General features: G+C 31.3%; 1 protein-coding gene across 1 annotated transcript; it reads left to right on the forward strand.

The window, feature by feature from the left end:
* Positions 1-234: 234 nt before the first annotated feature.
* LOC148603731 (uncharacterized) lies at positions 235-17,222 on the forward strand. The gene is made up of 4 exons (XM_088552051.1): positions 235-734; positions 1,728-1,886; positions 3,198-3,456; positions 9,669-17,222. Exons 1-4 carry the CDS (start codon positions 630-632, stop codon positions 10,433-10,435), a joined length of 1,290 nt encoding a protein of 429 aa, XP_088408177.1. The 5' UTR covers positions 235-629; the 3' UTR covers positions 10,436-17,222.
* The last annotated feature ends 5,493 nt before the right edge of the window (positions 17,223-22,715 follow it).

A 22,715-nucleotide genomic window follows, 5' to 3' on the forward strand; every position in this document is an offset into this window, starting at 1 on the left:
AAATTTGTTATGTGCAACCCACTGCCTGGTTTTTGCATGGACATCCTTTTAAAGTTATTTTAAACTATGAAGATAAATAAATTTTAGTTGATGTTAAACTGTAAGTACGGGTAACATCTGCCTCATTTTATGTAAAGCCAAAGTTCGTGATTATTACTTTATTGCATTACTTTCATTCCAGGCTTTAGGTTTTTCTTTACAGACGATTCTTATATTTCCGGTCATATCATTCAATACAAATACTTCTTTCCTCTACAAAAATCACATTGTTGGTATGTGGGTTAGCATTACTGTGAAGAATGTAATGATAAATAGTCCAGTTAGCAAAAATACAACACACCCTTTGTACGCTATTCACCTTTTCTTTGTACGATGTCACGTGATCCCAATCAATCACTACGCCATGTTTGTTGTGCATCGCACACGAACTACAGTTGATTAACGATTGATTTTGATTGATTAGACAATTTTGATTGGTTGGTTGGTATCACCCGAAGGCAATACACACAACAAAGATACTGTATTCGTCTGTGTGTGTCTAGCTTACACGTCTTAATTGAAGAAAAGAATGGATTTTAAAGTAGAAATATGACGAGGTCTGCGGAGTGGCACACCTGGACGAAAAGAGAATGGATAACACATCGACAACTTTAGATGCGTTGGAAAGGACTGCAGCCTGGGTACAGCAGGTTCAAAATCAAGTAGATATCATGAAAAATTCACCGGTTGACTCGGTAAGCCTCTTAGTCTTAATATTCAAGCCCTTTTTGGAAACTTGAGTATAAATTTACAGTGGAATATCAGGTCAAACTTAACTGTTAAAATACACAAATATTTAACCCTTCAGCTTGTATCAAACAGGTCTTTGTTCCAAACCCGTATGCATTGTCCTTTACATTGATTTCAACTGCCCACCCACAACAGTTTTCATACAAAAAATAATTGTACCAATTTACATGTTTGTTTTACTTATTCATGTACATGCAGAGTAATAATGTACATTGTAATATAGTAAATATTTTTGTCAGAAGGATTTTTGATGTTAAAAAATGTACACTACTTCAACAAAAAGTACATTTAAATTAACACACAGTTTCATTAGACAGGAATCCATAGCATTGTTACACATACATGTACATTGTATATTTTCAAATATACAATGTATATACATGGACATATTTAATGCCTTAGGCTAATGAGTGGACAGATATTCAGGTATATTTGTAATACATGCATATGTGCAAGTAGATCAATTTCAATTGATATCCCTTTCAATGTTTAAATTTCTAAAATTAACCCTACTGTGTATGCACTACTGAGTGACTCAGTTGTGAAGAGTGGAGAAATTAAAATTTTGTGTACATGTATTTGTACATTTAAATACATGTACACATATGCAGGCGTCTCCTGGAATGAAAATTTAACTTTGGAGAAAAATTTATGGCACAACTTTCGCTGATGAGGATGCATTTAAGATACATGTATTACGGAAGTAAAAATTAGGAAATACAAGCTGGTAGTCCAGACCATATTTTTGTTTAGTATTTTCTGTATGTTAAACTACATGTACATATAGATATTACCCAAAAGTTTGGTAGCCCAGCTTGAAATCTAGTTGCCATGGGGTACTGGGTAACTGCTTATTTTTATCCCTGATGTTACAAGTAATCTTTATTAAGGTACTTAGCAGTATATCATTAATTAGTTACTACTGTTATTTTTATTAGGAGATTCATGAAGATGATATGAATGTTATCACTGAAGATGACATTAAAAAAGAGCCTAGCGATAGAGATGATAACAGCCTGACAGACCACCATGATGAAGCTTTGAAAACACAGTCCTTTGCACCATATATTCCCAATCAACGAAAAACTACAAGCTATGTAAGATAACAATATTACAGTTTATATCTCTGTGATATGGAGTTATTTTTATGAAGTATAATTACTGTGAAAGTACTATTGTTCATGAGGTACCAATTTTGTGGCTTTTGTGGGTAGGCCAAACCACGAAATTTGGTTCCCAACGAAAATGAGATTTCCATTGAAGTGTATACTGAAAACCCCAAAACCACAAATTTAAAAATCCATGAAATTGTGTTTCTTTCCTATATCCACAAAATTAAAGTACTTTCACAGTATTGCCCTTCCAGTTTGTACCTCAGTCTTGATTAATCATTCTGCACAGTGTCAGTTTGTGAAATCTCCACAAAGGGAAGTGTAAATTGCACTTGGCTAACTGCATTCACCATGGTGGCAAGTAGTATTTAAATAATCCTGAACAATTATCATCAAAGCATATCAAAACATTTCTTTCAACCTGACACTGTATGTTCAGTGTTTATCGGTTGTACTTAAACCAATCTGGCCAGAAAATTTTTTTAAAAAAGTTTCAGACACTGTGTGTATCCAAAGAAATTGTAATGCATTTAACAAAGAAAGCATTTTAATGTAGACAATAATGACAACAGTCTCTTTGAATAATATTCCAATTACACATGCTTTGTTCAACTTTGCCACTGGCATGTTCCACAATGTCTTGCTAATTTTGGCTGAATAACAGAACTAATTCTGTAGTTATACATCATTACATGACATGTCATCAGCATTTTGCTAATGTATCAATATATTTTTTTTATAATCTCTTCTGGATAATGGTACACATGATACTGCCTGTTTTATATACATGTACATGTATGTACACTTACTGGTAGTCATTTATTATTATGTTTTTTGTTCTTCTTTCCATTAGTATAGTGTTGCTTTAATATACCTGATGCATTATAATGTTTGAGCTCAGATATGGGGAAATTAATATATTAATAAATGAGTGAATTTTATTCATTCTGATCTGTTAAATTTTGGTCAGGAGGAATTTTTGACATTGTTAAATATATTCATTTTTTGTATCTATGGCTGATTTTTTTCTTAGTGCTTTATATTACTAAGATCTGTTATAAAAATCAAATATTCAGCAGTGTCTGGCTGGAAAAAATGGCTACAACATTCTCTTGTGCATATGGTTCGTAACATCGTTGAAATAGTGTGGTGTGTCATTCTTTAGGAACAGATATTTTCCCCATAATACATGTATTGTTCATCTTTTATTTTACTATTAACTGGCAATAGACATGTACATAATATAATTTGAAATGTACATTTTCGTACCTGTACTGGTATATTGTTAATTTTCAGGAGCAAATTGATATTAAAAGTACAGTACATGAATTCAAGAAGGCATTAGAAAAATATGGAATCTCACAAAGATTTGCTTCAAACCACATCATGGAGAATACTAGTCAGGGGAATTTGAGTTTTCTGTTAGAGAAAGGGAAGAATAAGCCATGGTCTGAGATAAGTCCTCGTGGCAGAATTCCTTATATCAGAATGAGACGTTGGCTTGATAGTCCTGAAGAACAGAGAGAAACAATGAAACAACTGTACAAAACCAAAGGTGAGAATATATTATACAAGTACAAGCAATCAATCCAGTTATGGAAACTAAGGAAAAGAAATTTCACTTTGATAGACATCAGGGAGAAATGGGATAGATTGGAGAGAGGAACATTGGTCTTCACACTTTTTGATTTTTATAGTCTTTAAAGGGACTATTGATGTCTAGTGATCTGAAAGCAGCAGGAACAGTTTTTTTTTTAATTTGGTGCATGTACATGTATGTACAATTTATACATACATGTATATACATGTACATGTACTTAATTCAATTTCTTTTTTTATATTTTATATGTTATTGGAGTGACATTAACTAGAAAATATCAAGGGAGTAAAATTACAAGAATTGCACCATTTAAATAACATTAAATACTGTATGAAGTTATAATTTGTATTACATACATGTATATGTACATGTACGTACAGTATAATATGCACATGAGTTAAACAAGGATTCACTTGGTTGAGAACTATAATTAGGTAATCAGTGTTCTCCCCAGGGCTTTAAAAGGGTGTGCTTTACAGCGCTATCGATTTTGAGCGCTGTGCTATTGACCGCAGTTCTATGCTATCTTGTTACCAGCGCTGTGCTATGAAGTTTAATGTCAGGATTAAAATCAATATGACAGGAAATGTGCATACCCTAAGATCATTTACAGAGTCCTACAAGGTTATTAGCTCAATCGAAAGCAGTAAACATGCTATGGTCTGTTGATCACTGCATGACCACATAATTATGACATTGCCAACAGAATTCTTAATCAGTCACCCAACCTGGCAACAAGTTAATTTTAAGGGAGGTGTCAGTCAGCATGTGGCTATTTGGGAGCATAAATGATTGTATTATCAACTTGGTTCGGCATACTTATGGCAAGAAAAAGCATCAATATCAATACCTTCATTTTCAGGAGCTAAAACAAACAGCATCATGGCAACTTCATTTGCCTATACAGTGAAACCTCTCCAAACTGGACCCTAAAAAACCTAAAAACTTTACTTCAAACCAGCTGTTTTCAAAAGTCCTGGCTGATATACCTGAAAACCTGTGTGTTTTGTTCAATAGACAGGCCACCCCTAAAACCGTACATCGGCCAATTTTTCACAGTTTTACATTGTTGTTACATAATTCAAGCAAAAACAACCTCTCAATTCTGGCCGAATGGTTATTGTTCACTTGTAATAAATGTGTCAACAAAACTGTAAATGATTACGTAAATAGATACATGTAATCCATTCACTGACCAGTTTGCAGTTCATCAGTGGGCAGATGATAATTGAAGGGGACAATTGTTTAAACAATAGATTTAATCCGGACATCTTATTTTGTCACTGGTTAGGTGTTCATTGGTGTGTACATGTCAGGCAATTGGGGTCATTTAATAGTACGATCTTTTAACTATCAATTAGTGTGATCTGTACTGAAGCCAAAACAATAAAGAGGTGAAGTTATTAAACTTCTTGATAGGTAGTTTACTAAAACAATACAAATGATTAATTACCATCAATAGCCCTTTGATCTTAATTACACATTCTTTCAGAACTGTGAACATTATTTTGTCGGCAGTACCATTTGTAAAATCAGGTTATTTAGAAATGATGCAAGCTTTGAAATGTAATAGAAGGCCCAAAGTTTTGAATTGGCATTAAACATGTCTACACCAGCAAACTGACAATGTATAGGGTTATAACTTATAATGGAGAAAAACACTTAGAATGCATTGTTATTTTTCACAAAACCGGCCACCCTTCAGTGTTCTAGGATACCTATTTCTCGTTACCCGGGCAAGTGAAATTGGGGTCAGGGAAAGTTATGTACTTGTTACACTTTCCTGTGGCAAGTTGAAAAGCTGTCATTGACTGTGGGAAAGTTGATTTTATATGGATTTTTGCAGAGGAAACCTTGATTTCTGAAAAATCCTAGAACACTGCCCATTTAAACTGTCCATTTCCCATTTCCTCATGTCCCAGTGGTGGCTGGTTTTGAGAAGTTTCACTTATGCGATTGAGAACCAAACTGTCTTTGAAAATATTCTCTACTTTTGATGATTAAATACAAATCAAATCATAGCTTTTCTAAGATAGGGTTGGCACCCAGATGTTTATGAAAATTACGTAATCAGTAGTACCCATTATTCTTGGGTACTTAAAATTGTGAAATGATAATGAAACAAAATGAAATGAAAATAATCGATAAAAGAAAGAATTGAAACAAAACAGTTAGAAAAGAATGAATCATAACGAGATAAAAACAAAATTAAACGATACTAATCGAAACAGAATGAAACAAAACTAAATTAAAGGAGAGAAATCTTTTTAAGACGTATCACAATTTATTAGACCATAATGTTTACCAGTGCCAGACAATTCGACCCAAAGACTTGTCATACCATGACAGCCCATGATTCTTATGAATGCCAGACATTTCGGCCAATAGACATATCAGACCATGACAATTAGTAAAATGCTTTAGGACAATTAAAACCATATCATTACAAAGTTTACCATATTTGAAGGTTATAAGTATAATATATCAAATGAGAGCTGACAAAGATTATCAAAGTGTTTTTTAATTAATGTTTCTTTAGGAGTGTTAAAAGGTTGTACAATCACAAGATGTTTTTAACATCAAAAACTGATTTACCTTATAAAAGAACATATAAAATTCCAAAATAATATTTAATGTTTCAGATTCTTCCTAAACACTTTGAGAAGAAAAAGGAAATGGCTGCCTTTTGTTTACTTTGCCATGTTGTGTATTATCCTTTAGCTCTTGAGAACACATGGTTTTTGGCAGGAAAATTAATTAAGAAATAGATAGTAAAATTCCACAAGTCTAAGAATAGTACCACAGGTATGATGAATGGATATGGACTGAAGTCATGATTCAAACATTGTAGATGGGGTTTCTGTCATGAATAAACTTCATTCATATAAATAATAATAATTAAATCAAAGACTGAAGTCCTCAGAGTCCCTAATCGTCAAATATTCTCTGTCATTAATTTTGACTTACTAATGTTCGAACATGATATGCTGCTAACATCTTGGTGTCCCTTGATTTGATTGCGTACTCTTTCATAATTGTGATGACCAGAATGTTATAAATTACCCAGAACCAGATTAAACAACTGGCATTGGCTACATATAGATATTGGGGTCCTGATAATATACATAACCTATATATAGTCAGTTGTAAAGTGCCCTGTGTTTGAATCGTAACTGGGTAATATTACATAAATTCAATGCTACATTGTATCTGATCATTTCATCTTTTAATGTAAACATCCTGTTCTCATACAAGCAAAAAAGAATACACATAGACATGTGTATTATATTATTTTAAAAGAGGTATGTTGTTGCGATCTTTGGGTCTCTTATGATATTGACGAGGGAACCAGATGAGGAACCAAATTAAACAACTGGCAATGAATATTTATAGATATCGGAGCCTTGCTTATGTATATGACGTACATAGTCTTCTAACGAGTCCTTGTGCCTGAATCCGAAACTAGGTAATGTTCAGTGCTAACTGATCATTTCATGTAAACTTCCTGTTCTGATACAAGCAAGAAAAAACACATAGAACACATGTGTGTGATATTTAAAGGGTACATTTTTATCTCGTATGAAGCTAGAACTATGACGCTATGGCGGTACACATCGCACAGATCTCTGCTGCATTACATGGAGTATAAGTATATAATTTTGCAAATCATATGCAAATATAAAGTACTGAAATTACGAGTGCAAGAGGTCGCTAACAATTAGTGACTTAAAAACAAATTAATAACAAAGCAAAACAACTAGTGTGTCAACTTAACAAGAATAAGATTTTTTTTCCTGATAACTATTTTAGCTCCTAACTACTGACTTCCTATAAATTTCCAACAGGCATTTTTGGCAACATGAATTTTAGGACTAGAGTAGTCTAGTATATGTACAGTACACCCAGAGAGGGTGCATTCTCTTGCTTTTATTTCGGTGTCCAATGGATGACAGAGTTTTACAGATTCCACTCCTAAAATCCTCCAAGTGATTTCTCCCGTCTGGGAGTATTTTATTGCTTTTTTGGGTGTATTTTGGAGTCACTCCAAGTATTTTATTACCTTGTGTATTGTACACCTGACAGGTACATGTAAGACAGGATGTAGGTGGTACTTCAAAGGATAGTTGGGGCAATAAAAAAACTCCCAGCTGGGAGTATTTTATTGCCTTTTGGGGGAAGTATGCCAATATCCAGGATTTTTATGGCATTTTGGGAATTTCCTGGAGTCACTCCGAAATGGGTGTTTAAAAATCTATACTCTTTGGATGTACTGTACATGTACATGATTAGATAATTCTAAATCTGTAAATATATTGAAAGTTCCAAAAACTAGGAAAAATTCTATAAAAGAGAATGCCCTTAATCAAATGAATATCAAATTCAAAGAGGCCCCTAAACAAATGAAAGATTATTATTTCCAATGGATCTGATGTCAGCAAAAAATTGCAGGTCAACATCAATAAAGAACCCTGGGAGTGTATGTATCAGAGGAAATGTTCATGAAGAATTACTTACCATTTGATAGAATATCTTTTTAATTTTTGTGTTAAACATAAAGAAAAAACAGTATTAAAGTTATTATTACGTCAGTGGTAAAATATTTAGCTATGAATAATTCATATGAACATAAACAACAAAGTACATTTTGAATATACAGATCCTATTTTAAATAATACATAAAATATGATGTGGCACTTTTCTACACAGGACCTATTAATGTTGTGTCAAATGTGCTACAGCGCTATGCAAAAATCCTTGGGAGAACACTGAGGTATTTATATTTACAATTGTAACTAAACAAGATTATCCAAAATGTAACATTGCGGTATACATGTAGATACATTTACATGTATATTTGTACAGAGCTTTGCCTACTATAGCTGTAAAAATTCTCTTTTTATTGTGGTTGCTATTTTGTATTCTCGATTTATTTGTGACCAGTTTGATTTTTGTTAGCTAGTAGACTTGATATCTTTTTATATGGCTGCAGATACATGTAAATAATGGTATCACGCTGTTTCTGTTCTGAAAGTGATACATGTAGTATTAAACTCCCCTCAGAGGAGGCATAAATACAAGAAAGGCCACCTAGTACTTAAATGCATTAGTCAAGGACAAGGATAATGAGAAAACTACTTCCGGTTCCTTCAGCAAAGTTTTGTATAAAACTATGACCATATACACTTTAAAAAATCGATTAGGTCATGCTGACTATATTTAAAAATAAAGTGAAATTTACACTATAATATAGTAACAGTAGAAAAAAATTAACTATTTCTTATCATATCATGAAGGAATCATATTGTTATGTACCTTGTAGTGTCAGTCAATTAGAAAATATTTGTTGCATGTACATACAGTATGTGTTTTCAGGTGGTCAGTTATTTCCATTTAACCATGGGTTGGTTCGTGTCATCTTACTTGTTTCTTTAAGTTGTTTCATTTACCAAATGGTATTTAAGTGTAAGTATTTGTAAGAATGAAGCAATATGGGAAAAATAGGAAACATGCATGTCAAAAACCCACTGCTCTGACAATGTAATATCACTCAAGGATACTTTCTCTATTTGAAAAGACCATTATTTGATCTCTGCATCACTGGCTTTGCTCAGAAATAATTTTTTCAATAAAATCTTAGAAAAATGATGTTATCTGCCATTTAAATGTTCATTTTCAGTGCATTTCAATGAAATTGTAACTCAATATTCCAGCATGATATGGGAAATCTTGTCTGTTTTCCTTGATTCTGTAGGAGCAAATTGTCAAAATATACTATCAAAGTTATGGGTTTTTCATACAATGTTTCATTTACTGCCTGATTCTTACAGAGACTGACACTTAACTTGTAGATTTTAGTATATTTTTAATCAGGGAAATGGAAGTCTTGGCTTATGTAACATACATGTTTTTTTTTTACCCAACAAACATAATTTTCAAATTTAACTAATTATTGTAATGAAGTCGGTATAAAAGCTCCTGAAAGCTAGTGTTAATTGTAATATGCACTAAACCTGAACTAAAAATTACCTGCTTACTTAGTATTTATCTTTAATTTACATACTTGAAAAAGTTTGTAGATTTGTATCTACATGTAGCTGCCATCTGAACCAAAGCATATAATCAGTGAAAGTTTGTTATTTGCTAGCAAATAAGTTTATATTTTACAGATTTTAAAAAGGCATCACATGGAGGGAATGCTGCTCCAAAGAGAGATAGAAGGGAAAAATTTTCCCTGTTCCAGTTACTAGTGCTGTGTCGTGTGTATGAGGAAGACAGTAATCCAAGTCTGTCGACAAGAACTTTACTAGCAGAAAAGTTGGAGGCTCCTGTTGAAAGAATCACTGTCTGGTTTCAGAATCAACGTGCTCGGTATTTCCCTGCAAAAAGATTACTCAAAGAATCAAAAATGTTTAAAGATAATGTGTCTGAATTAAGTGCTAAAAAAGGTATGAAAAAATCAGACACACCTCTTAAAGATTCTGCTGGTCCTTCTAGCACAGTAATTGCTACTCAGGGATCCAGTCAGTCTGTGAATACCAACAAACCTAGTGCAACTATTACTCAAGAACAAGAAGCTCAGATTCAATCATGTGTGAACACAATTCTTGGTACAACTATTGTTCCTAGTATAAACACAGCATCAAATTTAGTTACAAATCAAGCACAAATGCATCAACTTGCCGGCTTTCCACTTCCCATGATGAATATGGCTCAAGTGCTAAAACCTGGAATACAACTTCCTACCTCATCAAGTGCAGAAATTCAACAACAGTTTGCACAGTATTTAGGCTTCCAGCCTCAATTGTTTACAGTCTCACAAACTAATGTAACAAATTCTGAGACTCAAGCTTTAAATTTAATGAAATCTCAACAACCAATTGTAATTAAGGACGAACCTTGTGATTTGTCTGCACCTCCCAAATCAACGAATTAGCTCACATTGTTTTGTTATTGTTGTAGTGTGATGAAATGGACAATTTGATTCCTTTGTTAGTGCTTTACTTTGTTAGTGGAATTTTCAAGGGGAATAACTCATCAAATTGATTGTAGTACGGCAGTTCTTTGTCCCATTTGCATCTTTATAAAGGAAAATTCAGCTTACTGAGTATAGAGTTATATGAACATGAAGATAAGCTTATTTCTTACACCACAAATACTGGAAACAGTGTTACATTGTTTTTGTACACACCAATTTAAAATCGATGTATGTGCAAGTCTTTCCCAACATGTATAATGTCATAGATACTTGTTTGTTTTAATACTCATGAAATGAAGAGTTACCCCCTTCAATATTCTGATTTTTACAATTACATGTATGAATGAATTTTTTAAATATGTGTGTACTGTTCAAGTTGAATGAACTCAAAACTATTGTTTTGGTGTTTTATGTTGTCTGTGGCACAATATGAAGTTCAGTAGAACTGTGTGTTGTAATAGAATGAAATTCATGAACATGTATGTTGATTAATTATGAGTGTAATTTATATATATATATATATATGCATACATGATTTATACATCAGTATAGGGTATCTGCCTATTTATTTAAAAATGAAATAATACATGTACTTTCATATATAACATACTATGGCTAGTCACTATAAAAACAAGATTTTTCTAATGACTAGTTCTGGTACTATTGATATATTGATTATTTATAATATTTCTGACAGGTATCTAATTTTTTAAACAGATTTTCATGTTTTATAAATTTTCGACTACTATTGTCTCAATACATACATATATGGGCATTTTTTTTTGTTTGATCAAAACCAGTGGTGGATTTTTCATAAAATTGTAAGTGTAAAATAAGCTGTAAATTATGACAACACAATACTTTGATATTTTATGATGTCATACCTTATGATTAATTATACATTTACAATTTTTTTGTAAAAAGGAACTCTCAGATACATGTACAAAATACACTTAATTCAAGTGAGCTATTATCTCCTCAATCTCCTTTTTATACATATGTATATGTTTATTAATGAAAATGTTGCAGTGTTTGCTCTTTTCAGAATATTGTACAATCAGTGTGGGAAACCACCACTCGCCAGCTTGCCAAATACGAGTATATGTGTAATTTGGCGAGTTCTCATTAGCTTACACTTGTCAATTTGGCAACAGTCATTTGATTGGCGAGTTCCGAGGGAAGTTAACCAGCTAACAGGTTATTTAGTTAAACATCCCTTAACATCATACATTAAAAAATAATTTAAAGAAGTTTAGCTTTAGATCTAATATGTCAAGTGAATTTTGGCACGATATGTACAATTTTATTGATGTAAAGCATTGTTTACAATCTGACATTTTAATTTCTGGTAAACAGGATGTGCCAAAACCTACACGACGGTCCCGATCTCGAATTAGTATTCAAACAAACTTATCTTGGTAATTTATGATATGTTACCGTAAATTATTTGTTTATTGTCAAAATAAAAATGAACAAGAAGCAATGATAAACATTTTCTTGTTTCATAATGATGAATCTGTTGAAATAGAATTTTATTTTTAAAATATGAGTTCAGAAATGGAGTACTCATTGTACATGAAAAACTTCAATAGGAGCAAATATTCGAAAATGGAAAAGTTTTTGATGAATTTAAAAACAAATGAAAAGATAATTGAAGAAAGAAAAAGAAAGCAGAAGATAGTCAAATCCAAGAGAAAACAGACAAAAAAAAAAAACCAAAAAAAAATTTGGCTAGTTGAATTTCTATTTGGTTAGCGAGATCAATATTCCACTAGCCAGAATGGCAAGTTGGGGAAAAATGGTTTCCCACACTGTACAATACAAAATTTATTTCCAAACTTTGCAGTACTGAGGTTTGATTGAATATGTTTATAAATCAATTTGAAATTGAAAATATTAGCTAACATTGTCAGTAGCTACACTATTGTTAAAATAATATTACTTAATAAGTTAGAAGAAATTGAAATAGATGTAGCCAAACTAATTTATTCATTTACTACTTGTATTGAAATCAGTAGAATCTGTAATTATATCCAGAGGATCATTTCATTGGATTTTCTACATGCACCAATGTACTTCTGGACCAATATTTTACAATGTGACATCATGGATGACATGATGCAAAGAAGTGATAAAAAAGTATCTGGGTATTTTGTGATTGTGATGCATCCTTTCAAATCTGATTTATCCAAAGAATTGTTGTGACACTTTTGTAACAACTGGAGACATAGTGGTGGATCCAGAAAGGGGGTTGCAGGGGGTTGGCACCCTGATTTTATTTGAAAATTTGTCATTTTCATCTATAAAATTGACAAAATGGCAAATAATGTCCTAGCACCCCCTTTTTGTGAGGAACCCTGGATGGCACCCCTGCTTTTCACAGTGTCTCAATCCACCTTTGGGACATCATAGACTGATGATCCCTATTATTCCTGCATTGGCGGAATCAGAAAGTAAAGCGGGAAAATATTCCAATGGAATTACAGAGAGAAAAAGTTTTATAACATGTGAAAGGTTTATTTGATTTTAACATCATATAACCAACTTGACAAAGTTTATTTTTTATGATGTTGAAATTATAATATGGCTAAATTGATATCATGGGAGACATTATATTCAACTTTCATTCATTATGAAACATATGATTAATCCTGAACAAAAATAAAATTTATATATCTTTATAATCATGATTAAGGGTTTTGTTATTTTGATACTGATGTGATTGAGAGTATTGAATGATAAGTTGTGAGTGAAAAAATCACTTCTGATTGGTTTGGTGGAAATGTAGCTTGTGAAACCTCAAGTCGTGACCTTTTAAACACAATGTTATTTTTTATTAGTTATTGTCAGAATAATGTTTATGTTATCAGTGGTTATTTTTGATACATTTTTAGTGTCACAAAGTGTTAATGAGCATATTTTCCTTAATCTCCATATTCAATCAATCAAAGTCTATGGCTTGCACCTGTATGTACTGGGCATTTGCACATATTTTTTAAATTCCTTCATTTAATTAGTGTACTGTTCTATTGGCATTATGATTTAAGCATCAAGCTACCTGTCCTTAAATGTGAAACACATGTAAGAAGATGGTAAATTGCAGGCTAAATAGCATAGAATTTATAAATAATTTTTAGGCAAAAAAAGTTGACATTTGTATTCAAAATTAGTATTTTATGTAATTGTATTTTGAAAAAGCTCTATGTCAAGGAAAATAAAGTGTTCAAAATATATACATGTAAAAGTGTCCAAGTATAAATCTATGCATGTACTTGCTCATTCAAGGGCATTCATAGACTGATGAATATTTTCTTATATTGGCCTAATTACCAGTCCCTATTCAGACAAAACCTATGGTAGAGGTGATTCATGGTGTAGAAAAACCAACCAAATGAAAGATACTTTTTTGGTCTACATAAGCTCTTATTTTCTTTATTCAGATTTGTATTTTTGAGAAACTATACATTTATCTCCCACTAAAACCACCCAAAATCCAGCCAAATGAAGGATCATAACTCTTGCGAAGTGTTTTATTTCATACAAAATTTATATGAATTTACTATGAAAATGCAACAACCAAGTGACAAACTAAGACTGGTTATATGGTCCATAACTGCTTCTGAATTAGAAATTAAAGTGAATATGTTGTGTTTTTGATTGCAAGAATTACCTCCTGTCTGATTTTAATAAAGGCTGCTACTTAGTGCAATGTACAACAAGTAACTATTCAGAAAACATGTCATACATGTATTTCTGCTATGTACGATTTTATTGTTAGGCGGAGCTATAAGAGCTGAAACCTATTCTACCGCTTCACATTCAAGTACTTGGAAATTATGTTTTTCTTTTTAAAAAATCCTACAACACTAAATGGAACCACTGTAGATTTTTCTGTGAACATATTGTTCGTAAAATTAATGTTCGGTTTTACAAGTACATCTTATTTAATAAAATTACTTTAAACATTTGTGGAACTTCATGTGGTTGGTATGTAGACTTGTATTTTCATTAACTCTAACTCTAGTTTGGGGACATATGGAATGAATAAAAGGATCTCATCAATTCCTTATGGTACAGAATCTGTTTTAATTACTAATACCTAATTTAAGATAATGAAAATGATGTCACAAATCTCAATCAAAAGTGCAGTCACTTTTATATATGTAGGTCATCTTTCAAGCAAAAGGAAATTTGACCTTTTTAGACTGGTGACCTTTAAAATCATATTAATTAACATAAATATTATTGTCATTGCTAAACAGCAAGCAACCTTGTCAATAGAGTTGACCTTAATTATTAAGCCTTGTTTAACTGTATTTTGTACATGTACATTTATAGTACCAATGCGCTCACTTCCATCAACATTTTATGTACTGGTATTGTTATTAAAAATTAGAAGAAGATGAAATTATTTGTCAATGAAATCATCTGGCAAAAAACTGCTATCTTTATATAGTATTTGTAATTGGTTAGATTATATTATTTGTCAATGAAATATCAGATAAAATATTGTTTTTTTTGTGCTTAATATTATGTATTCAAATGAGATGATTGTTTTTCAATGAAATAATCTGATAAAATATTGGTAATGTTATTAATCTATTATGTAGATGAAATTGTCTGTCAGTGAAATCATCTGATGAAAAACTGATATTTTTTAATGAAGTAATTATGTAGATGGAATTATTTGTTAATGAAATCATTTGATAGGAACTTGTCATCGGATATTCTGTTTTATGTGTGGTAAACATCTGTTTGTTCACATTTTTTGGAAGAATAATTTATGATATTGATGGAACATGAATATTTATGTAGCAAAAATATAAACTCTTAATATCCTTGGCAGGCAAATAGAACAAAGTTTATGGTCTATCACATATCATTACTTTATTTTCAAGCAGATGCTTATTGACTTGTCTGCTAACAGAATACACAAATTCGGGTTAAGTTCATTGTGGCCAGTATTTTCAGTTTATGTATATGTTTGCCCTTAAAGCTTGAGAATATTTTTACGTCACAAAAATCCTTAACTTTAGTGGTACTTCCAATCAAGATTTAGATTTCATGATTCCACAATGGTTGTTGATTTTCACAAATAATTTAAGATTTCCACAATGGTTGAGGATTTCAACAAATGATTGTAGACTTTTTAAATTTGTGTTTTTTCTGAAGTTGTGTCAAGTGCCAGTTGGAGGAGGTCATGGTTCAGCTTCATAAAATAATTCAATGTTAGAATTTCCTCATTTCCTCTTGCAACTGTAAGATTTGAGGAAAATCTCAATATAAGATGTTTTTATGAAGCCTTTTAAGACAAAATTTGGTACAAAGTATATTTTATTCTGATAAATTGGTAATCCACAAAATTATTTTATGTAATTGTAAATTAAGTTTCTTAAACCAATGAAATATGTCTCAAATTATTTTTTTTTGCTGTTATCTTTGTATCATTTGGAAAGTTGATATTGAGTTTTTTATCATCATACTCTGCAAGTCTGCATATGTAAACTTGATCTTACTTGACAACAGCTTATTCTGATTGAAGTAATTTTCACAACTGTTCTATTCTGGAATCAGAGTTGTATTTCATATCATCTGTTATGAGTTTACCCTTTCAAAAAATTCCAAAACAGTACTAATGAATTTCTTATAAATAATTATACAGAATCTTTAAACTTTTTAAAAGAAAACCCCATTGTAATTCTGATTTTTTTGTTTCAAAGCTACATATTGTTGATATACAATCAAAGAATTATTTTAAATTCTTTGTTTGCAAAATAGTTCTTTCTTTAACATTTGAAGATAAAAGAACATTGATAGCAATAACAACCTTCATAGGAATCGTAGACTGTAAAGGAGGTTTTCAGTCAGATCACCAATAATAGAAAATTGTCGTATTAAACAGAATCAGGACAGACTTGACAATGTAAAATTGTGATGTTGGATTACAATGTCATTTGATTGATAGAGCTCAGGTTTTAGAGAAATGCCACTTAGGAATACAGTTGAGAAGATTATATATGGGTAGAAGGCAAACCATTTTGTAGGTCAATTGTTAATTTGTATTTGAATTGTTTTGTATATATTTTAAAGTCAACTTGAGCACAAAAAAAGTTTAAAATCTATTCTTACACAGGCAGAATTATTTCACATGATTTTCACTTGGATTGAGGAAATAAACTTAGTGACAGAGTTCATGTGAAATTCAGGTGAATCACATGAAATTCTTGTTAGGTGAATTTCATGTGATAATCATGTTAAATTCATGTGAATTTCACATGAATTTCATGTGAAAAATATTTGCCTGTGTCCTAATATTTGCTACATTCCCCTTTTCAAAAATGGTAGGTAATTATTCTGCATTCACATTATCTACTGTTCTAGTAGCATTTTAAAAGTTATAGTGGTTTAGCATTTTAAGTGTTGTCTCCTTTTTTCAACTTTCAGAGGTTTGAAATGTCATAGTAGTGGTGTACTTTCCAGGACTAATTCTATTTTTTTATAGAACTCACAATTAGAACTCAACATTTTGATGTTTTACATTATACATGCTAATTGGCTATAGTTGTGTCAATGAAATGTTAATGTTTTGTATTCCAATCAAATATCATAGCAGGCACTGAACTGTGTTGTCACAGGTTTCAAAAATGTGATTTTAATTTAATTGACAGTCCTATTTTAATTACATGATGCACATTTCCATGTGAAGAGAAAATACTAAATAAAAAAAATATGATCCATATAAAAATTGTTTATTGTGATACTATCATACCCGTAGCCAGGGGCTTCGAGGGGTTCGGACAAACCCCCCCCCTTGGAAACCAACAAGCACTATTAAACTCCACATTTAGATTGAAGTCTGACCATTAAATTTGAGATTCTCGAGTCGATGTAACCCCCTGCCCCCCTCACCCCCACTCACAAATTCCTGCCTACGGGCATGTATTATAAATATGTGGTCATATGTTTCCTCTTTTATACAAAAACAATTCAAGACCATGAACGTATCATTTTCCTGTTCATTACATGATTTTCTATATGGGATATTGTTACAAGTTCCCCTTGATTTCAGTTTAGCTCTTTCATTTTATATGATGCCAGTGGTATAATAGCAGGCAGTGAATACGGTAGTGTAATAGAGAAGTGAGTACCATTAAGCTTAGGAGAACACTTGGTATAAAACATATAGGCCAAAATGTTCTCATCAATGTCTTTGTGTAGAAGTCATTTGTATTTTATTTTACTAAATTCTTTATTTTGAACAAAACCAAATTTTATCGTGTAAGTGTTTTTTTTTAATGATAAAGAACATACTTTCATGAAGGAAAAAGTACGTATGGATTACACAAAAACCAATATAGACTCTACATCATACTGTGATAGTCACTTGTCTAGTTTATGAAAAATGTTTGAGATCCCAGTCATTAGTGAATTTCAGTAAGCAACTACAATGTAAAGGGCCAAGGAGCGCAGCATGATAGCACCACAGTGGTTTGAACCCCGTACAGTTTTGGGCAAGTGTTGACACAATATATAATTTTTGACACACTTAAGCATAGGGACTTACAATACATCATGGACAACACAACTGATTTGAACAATATGTTACCCAAAGTGTGAAATTAATGAATTTTCAAAATCATAATATCTGAAATCAAATAGCTGAAATATAAATGAAAACCGCAGGCAGGAACTTTCAGAAGGAATCCAATAAAAAAAAATCAACATCGGACCGAAAATAAAAAAAAGTCGATTTTGGGTGTGTGTGGCCCTTTGAAAAACAAACATTCTACATGAGTTTAAATTAGAAGAAAAACATATTATTACCCTTTCCGGCACATTGTTCTAAAAGTAGGGCCACAATGTCCAAATTACAAAGAAACCTTCCTTAAGTGATTAATTAGTAAAATCATTTCCAAATTTCATAGCACTTGGTCAATTGCAACTTAGTTATCGCAGGGAAACGAATTGTCCATTGACGACGACGACTGCGTAAAAACATTATAAAAAATTGTGGTCATAAGAATTCCGATCATAAATAAGTGATTACATTATGTATTACAAACATAAACATAACTCTATAATAGAAGACAAAATAATTAAAAAGTTATTTTCTATTTTGAGAAAAATGACCTTGAATATGGTTTCCGTAGCAAATTGGAATATAAATTTTGGGATGTTTTCAGTGGAGTTGCTCATTTGCTTTTGTTAATTTGTATGTATGATTTTAGTTACTTTATGTTCTTTGTTGTATATGTCTGTTCTGGATCGTTATGGTATATCCATCTGCACCATGAAAACGGGTTTATTCAAAGGGTCCTGGTTTACTTTCCTCGTTTGTCTACCCCGGACTTGACTTTTATGAGCAACTCGGCGGGTGTTTCTAGAAAAGCAGAGGACGCTTACCCTACCGGTGCACCTGGTCAATGCTCCCAGTTTTTAGTGGAGTCCGAGTTGCTCATTTGCTTTTGTTACTTTGTATGTATGATTTTAGTTGTTACTTTATGTTCTTTGTTGTGTATGTCTGTTTTCCTTGTCTGGTCTTTGTCCCTTGATTACATTCTTTTGGTTACAGCTCTACCTTGGTTCACTTGATTACTCTTTTCATGTATGGTCTTTGTCCCTGGATTACATTCTTTTGATTACCGCTGTAACCTTGGTTCCCTTGATTATTCTTCTATACCCAAAACATTTGATCTTTAAATATTATTTAATTTCCATCAACTGTTACAAATGTTAGTATATAGACAGGATATACATATAAAAATAAAACATATGCTTCGTAGTGAAAATAAAGGTCATGGTCATTGGAAATATGTATTTCACCTAAACAGAATTCATGATGATTGCCTTTTAAATGACTTTGAAAAAGAAAATTTGACATTGATGTTAATATTATTTTGAATCCTTGTACATTAACTCTTTGAACCTGCTTACGTAAATTGATAAAAGGTATTAATACCCGAATAAAAACGATTAAAATTGCTAAGTTGTTGAAGTTTACTATGGTTACCATTTTTCTCTTCGAATTTCTCAAAATCAAGAAATAAAACACCTCTAATTTTCTACAATTTTCTTGTGGAAGGGCCGTTCTATCCACATATGAAAGTATACACGTATCTACGGGTTCAATTTTGTACTGTGTTGTATTGAAAACTAAATAATGTACATAAAACAGGATTTTGAGTATAAAAAGACTATTTTTGGAAACCATTACAGACACTTTTAATATCCTATAAAAACAGTTAGTAGGTACAGATACCTAATAATAGACTTGGGAGTTTATATTTATTCTTTGTGTCTTTATAGTTTCATCAATAGCCATTTACACCTGTTACATTTACAAGTATTCGACCAGAAGGATATTTGGTTGTTTTAATATATAATTATGTAGACTCTAACTAAACTCCGCTATACATTGCCGAATAAATTCATATCTTTACTAGATTATTGTTTGGTATCACATTTTCACGGCCACATCGATTTCTTTTTGTATCGCCGATCTTTTGAGTTACACGATAGAGACTCCTTTATACATGTTTTTATTTTTAATTATTTCGCTATAGCAAGACTTTTCTTGATTTCAAGTTTCTTGATCTCTTTACATCTGGGCTGTTGTATTTTGTATCAAAGATGTGCTTATTTCATCGGATCTAACCTTATTTGCCCTGTCATTTATTTTTTAGCATTTAAATCCAGCTAGACAATTCGTTTTATTTTTTGAATGTCATCGCTGCTAGACAATTATATTCTTAACTTGTCATTGACTTTTACATCTCATCACAGCTAGACAGTTCGAAAACTACTATACATTTTTTTTTATTTCTTCATAGCTAAAATTTTTAAAATTTTTATACTTTTTCGGATCTCATAACAGCTACAGGAAAAATTGCAACAAACGTTTTTCATATCTTTTAAAACATTGAATCATATATTTTGAGACCGATCTGGAAATTTCATTTGTTTTTGTGCATATAAATGCACAATTGTTTTCAAAATGCAAATTAATGTCAAACTTTACTGACATATTATGAAGTAATTATAATAGCAATTAAGCACCTTTTGATGTGCATTTACATACTTTTTATGATTTTACTTGTTAGTACTTAACATATATTTTTTCATGTTTTTAATTGTCATATTGGTCGTATTTTTTTTCGTATGAAAAACATATGGCAAACATGTTTTTCAGGTGTTTTCTAGAAAAGCAGAGGACGCTTACCCTACCGGTGCACCTGGTCCATGCTCCAAGGTTTTAGTGGAGTCCGAATTGCTCATTTGCTTTGGTTACTTCGTATGTATGATTTTAGTTACTTTGTGTTCTTTGTTGTGTGTGTCTGTTTTCCATGTCTGGTCTTTGTCCCTGGATTATATTTCTTTTGATTACCGCTATAACCTTGGTTTCCTTGATAACTCTTGCTATGACTGGCATGCATGTAGTTTGGTTTTGTGTCCGTGGACAAGATTTTACTCTTTATTCTCCTAAACGTACACAGTGATCAAAATATATTTTTTCTTATAATTTAAGCTTAATACTACTTATACTTTTAATTATTTAATTAATTTACTTTTTCGTTTATTTATTTTAATAAATAAGAATTTAATATTATTCATAAAGTTGCTTTAAATGAAACTTCAACTTAAAACTTTACTTCTAAAATTCTAATTATAGAAATTAGAAATAAAGCATCAATTTCAAGTTGTTCACGTACCTGGTAAATACGGAGTATTAAGTTTTACACTTTATTGTCCTAAACAGTGATACCAGGGCTGGGTTGAGCTCCCTTAAAAACCCAATATCACGTGCTGTCGGACCCGTCTTTATTTAACTATGAAATCTCTTAATTTTATTTAATTAACAAAGATGAATATTCATAACGCCTTAGTATATGAGACGTTTGGTTATGTAAGATTACGTTTACTCAAACTTTATCTTTTACGTCTAATACTGTTTGAAATTATTTATCCTTAAACAATGGAAAGTATTACCTAAAGCAATTAAATACATTTAACCATCTCTATAAAATGTCAGTTGTTTACATAAATTATTTGCAAGACAATTAAGCAAGTACCAACAATTCAAACCTATTTAGTCTCCTGTCACAGATTATGTATAGAAGAAAAATAAAAATGTAATTATTTACCATTTTATTTAAGAGGTCCAGCAAAGATTTGGTTTGAAGGGCTAAAAGATAATATTCAAAATAACTCAAAAACACTAGAAGCTGAATTTATAAAAAAGTTTTTCTAATAATGAATTTGAAATTGAATTACAGCAAGATGAAAATGAAAGTTCTTTAGATTATTTAGATAGGGTTAAATGTAGGGTAAAAGAACTGGAATTGCCAAAACATTTTGAATTCAAAATAGCAGGAAAAGAAATATTACCGAAGTTAAAGCCTTATACGGTATACCATGCCGCCAAAAACATTGATCAATTACGAAAAGCAGTAGTCTTAATTGAAGATTCTATTAAAGAGGAAAGTAGGTCTGAAAATTTTAAAGATAAATTCAATGAAACCAAATACTTTATTGAAATAGATGATAAATTATAGAATTTAAAAACTAAAATTAGCGTCGTTGAACACATTAAGAATCAGGAAGAAACAGCTAATGACAATAGACCAGATTATGATACCAGATATCAAAACATTTTATGCATGTTTTGTGGTAATCGGTCATGTCGTAAGAGTGAGTTATGTAAAGCTAGAAACAAACAATGTTTTAGATGCAAAAGAATTAATCATTTTGCTAGAATGTGTCTAACAGTTTTACGAAGAAATAAACCTGTAAATTTGAATAGGGAAGAGCAACAAAATTTCAAAGACCTAAAACTCACATAAACTTGATGGAAGGTAATAAAATAAATGTTTGCTTCCAAGGGTTTAAGATATACACAAAGAATGTTTCAGAGATGTTTTCGCAACCTAGCACAGTGATTACCTGGTCCCGAAGAACCCAAATAAGAAATACATTAATATTAGTAGTAATGATAAAATGCTCAGAGATGTAAATTGTAGCCAGAAACAGTGAGTTATTGATTGTGATTAACAAAATAAAAAAAAATAAAATAAAACAAAAATAAAAAATCTTAAAATTTAACATAATGAAATATGTATTTTAAAACTGTCATAAATGAAGCATTCGTGTGTTTAATTATTATATATACTTGTAAATTTTAATTATTAACTAATAACAGCACTAATGTTGCCTATGGTTTTATACCAGATTTTTTTTTATC

This window comes from Perna viridis, chromosome 11 (assembly GCF_037379345.1).
Source record: "Perna viridis isolate PV_CMFRI_1.1 ecotype Kerala chromosome 11, ASM3737934v1, whole genome shotgun sequence".
Lineage (NCBI taxonomy): Eukaryota > Metazoa > Mollusca > Bivalvia > Mytilida > Mytilidae > Perna > Perna viridis.

Coding starts and splice junctions, on each gene's coding strand:
- LOC148603731 (XM_088552051.1), top strand. CDS start 630: ATGGATAACACATCGACAACTTTAGATGCGTTGGAAAGGACTGCAGCC. Junction 735..1,727: donor AAAATTCACCGGTTGACTCG/GTAAGCCTCTTA, acceptor TATTTTTATTAG/GAGATTCATGAAGATGATAT. Junction 3,457..9,668: donor ACAACTGTACAAAACCAAAG/GTGAGAATATAT, acceptor TATATTTTACAG/ATTTTAAAAAGGCATCACAT.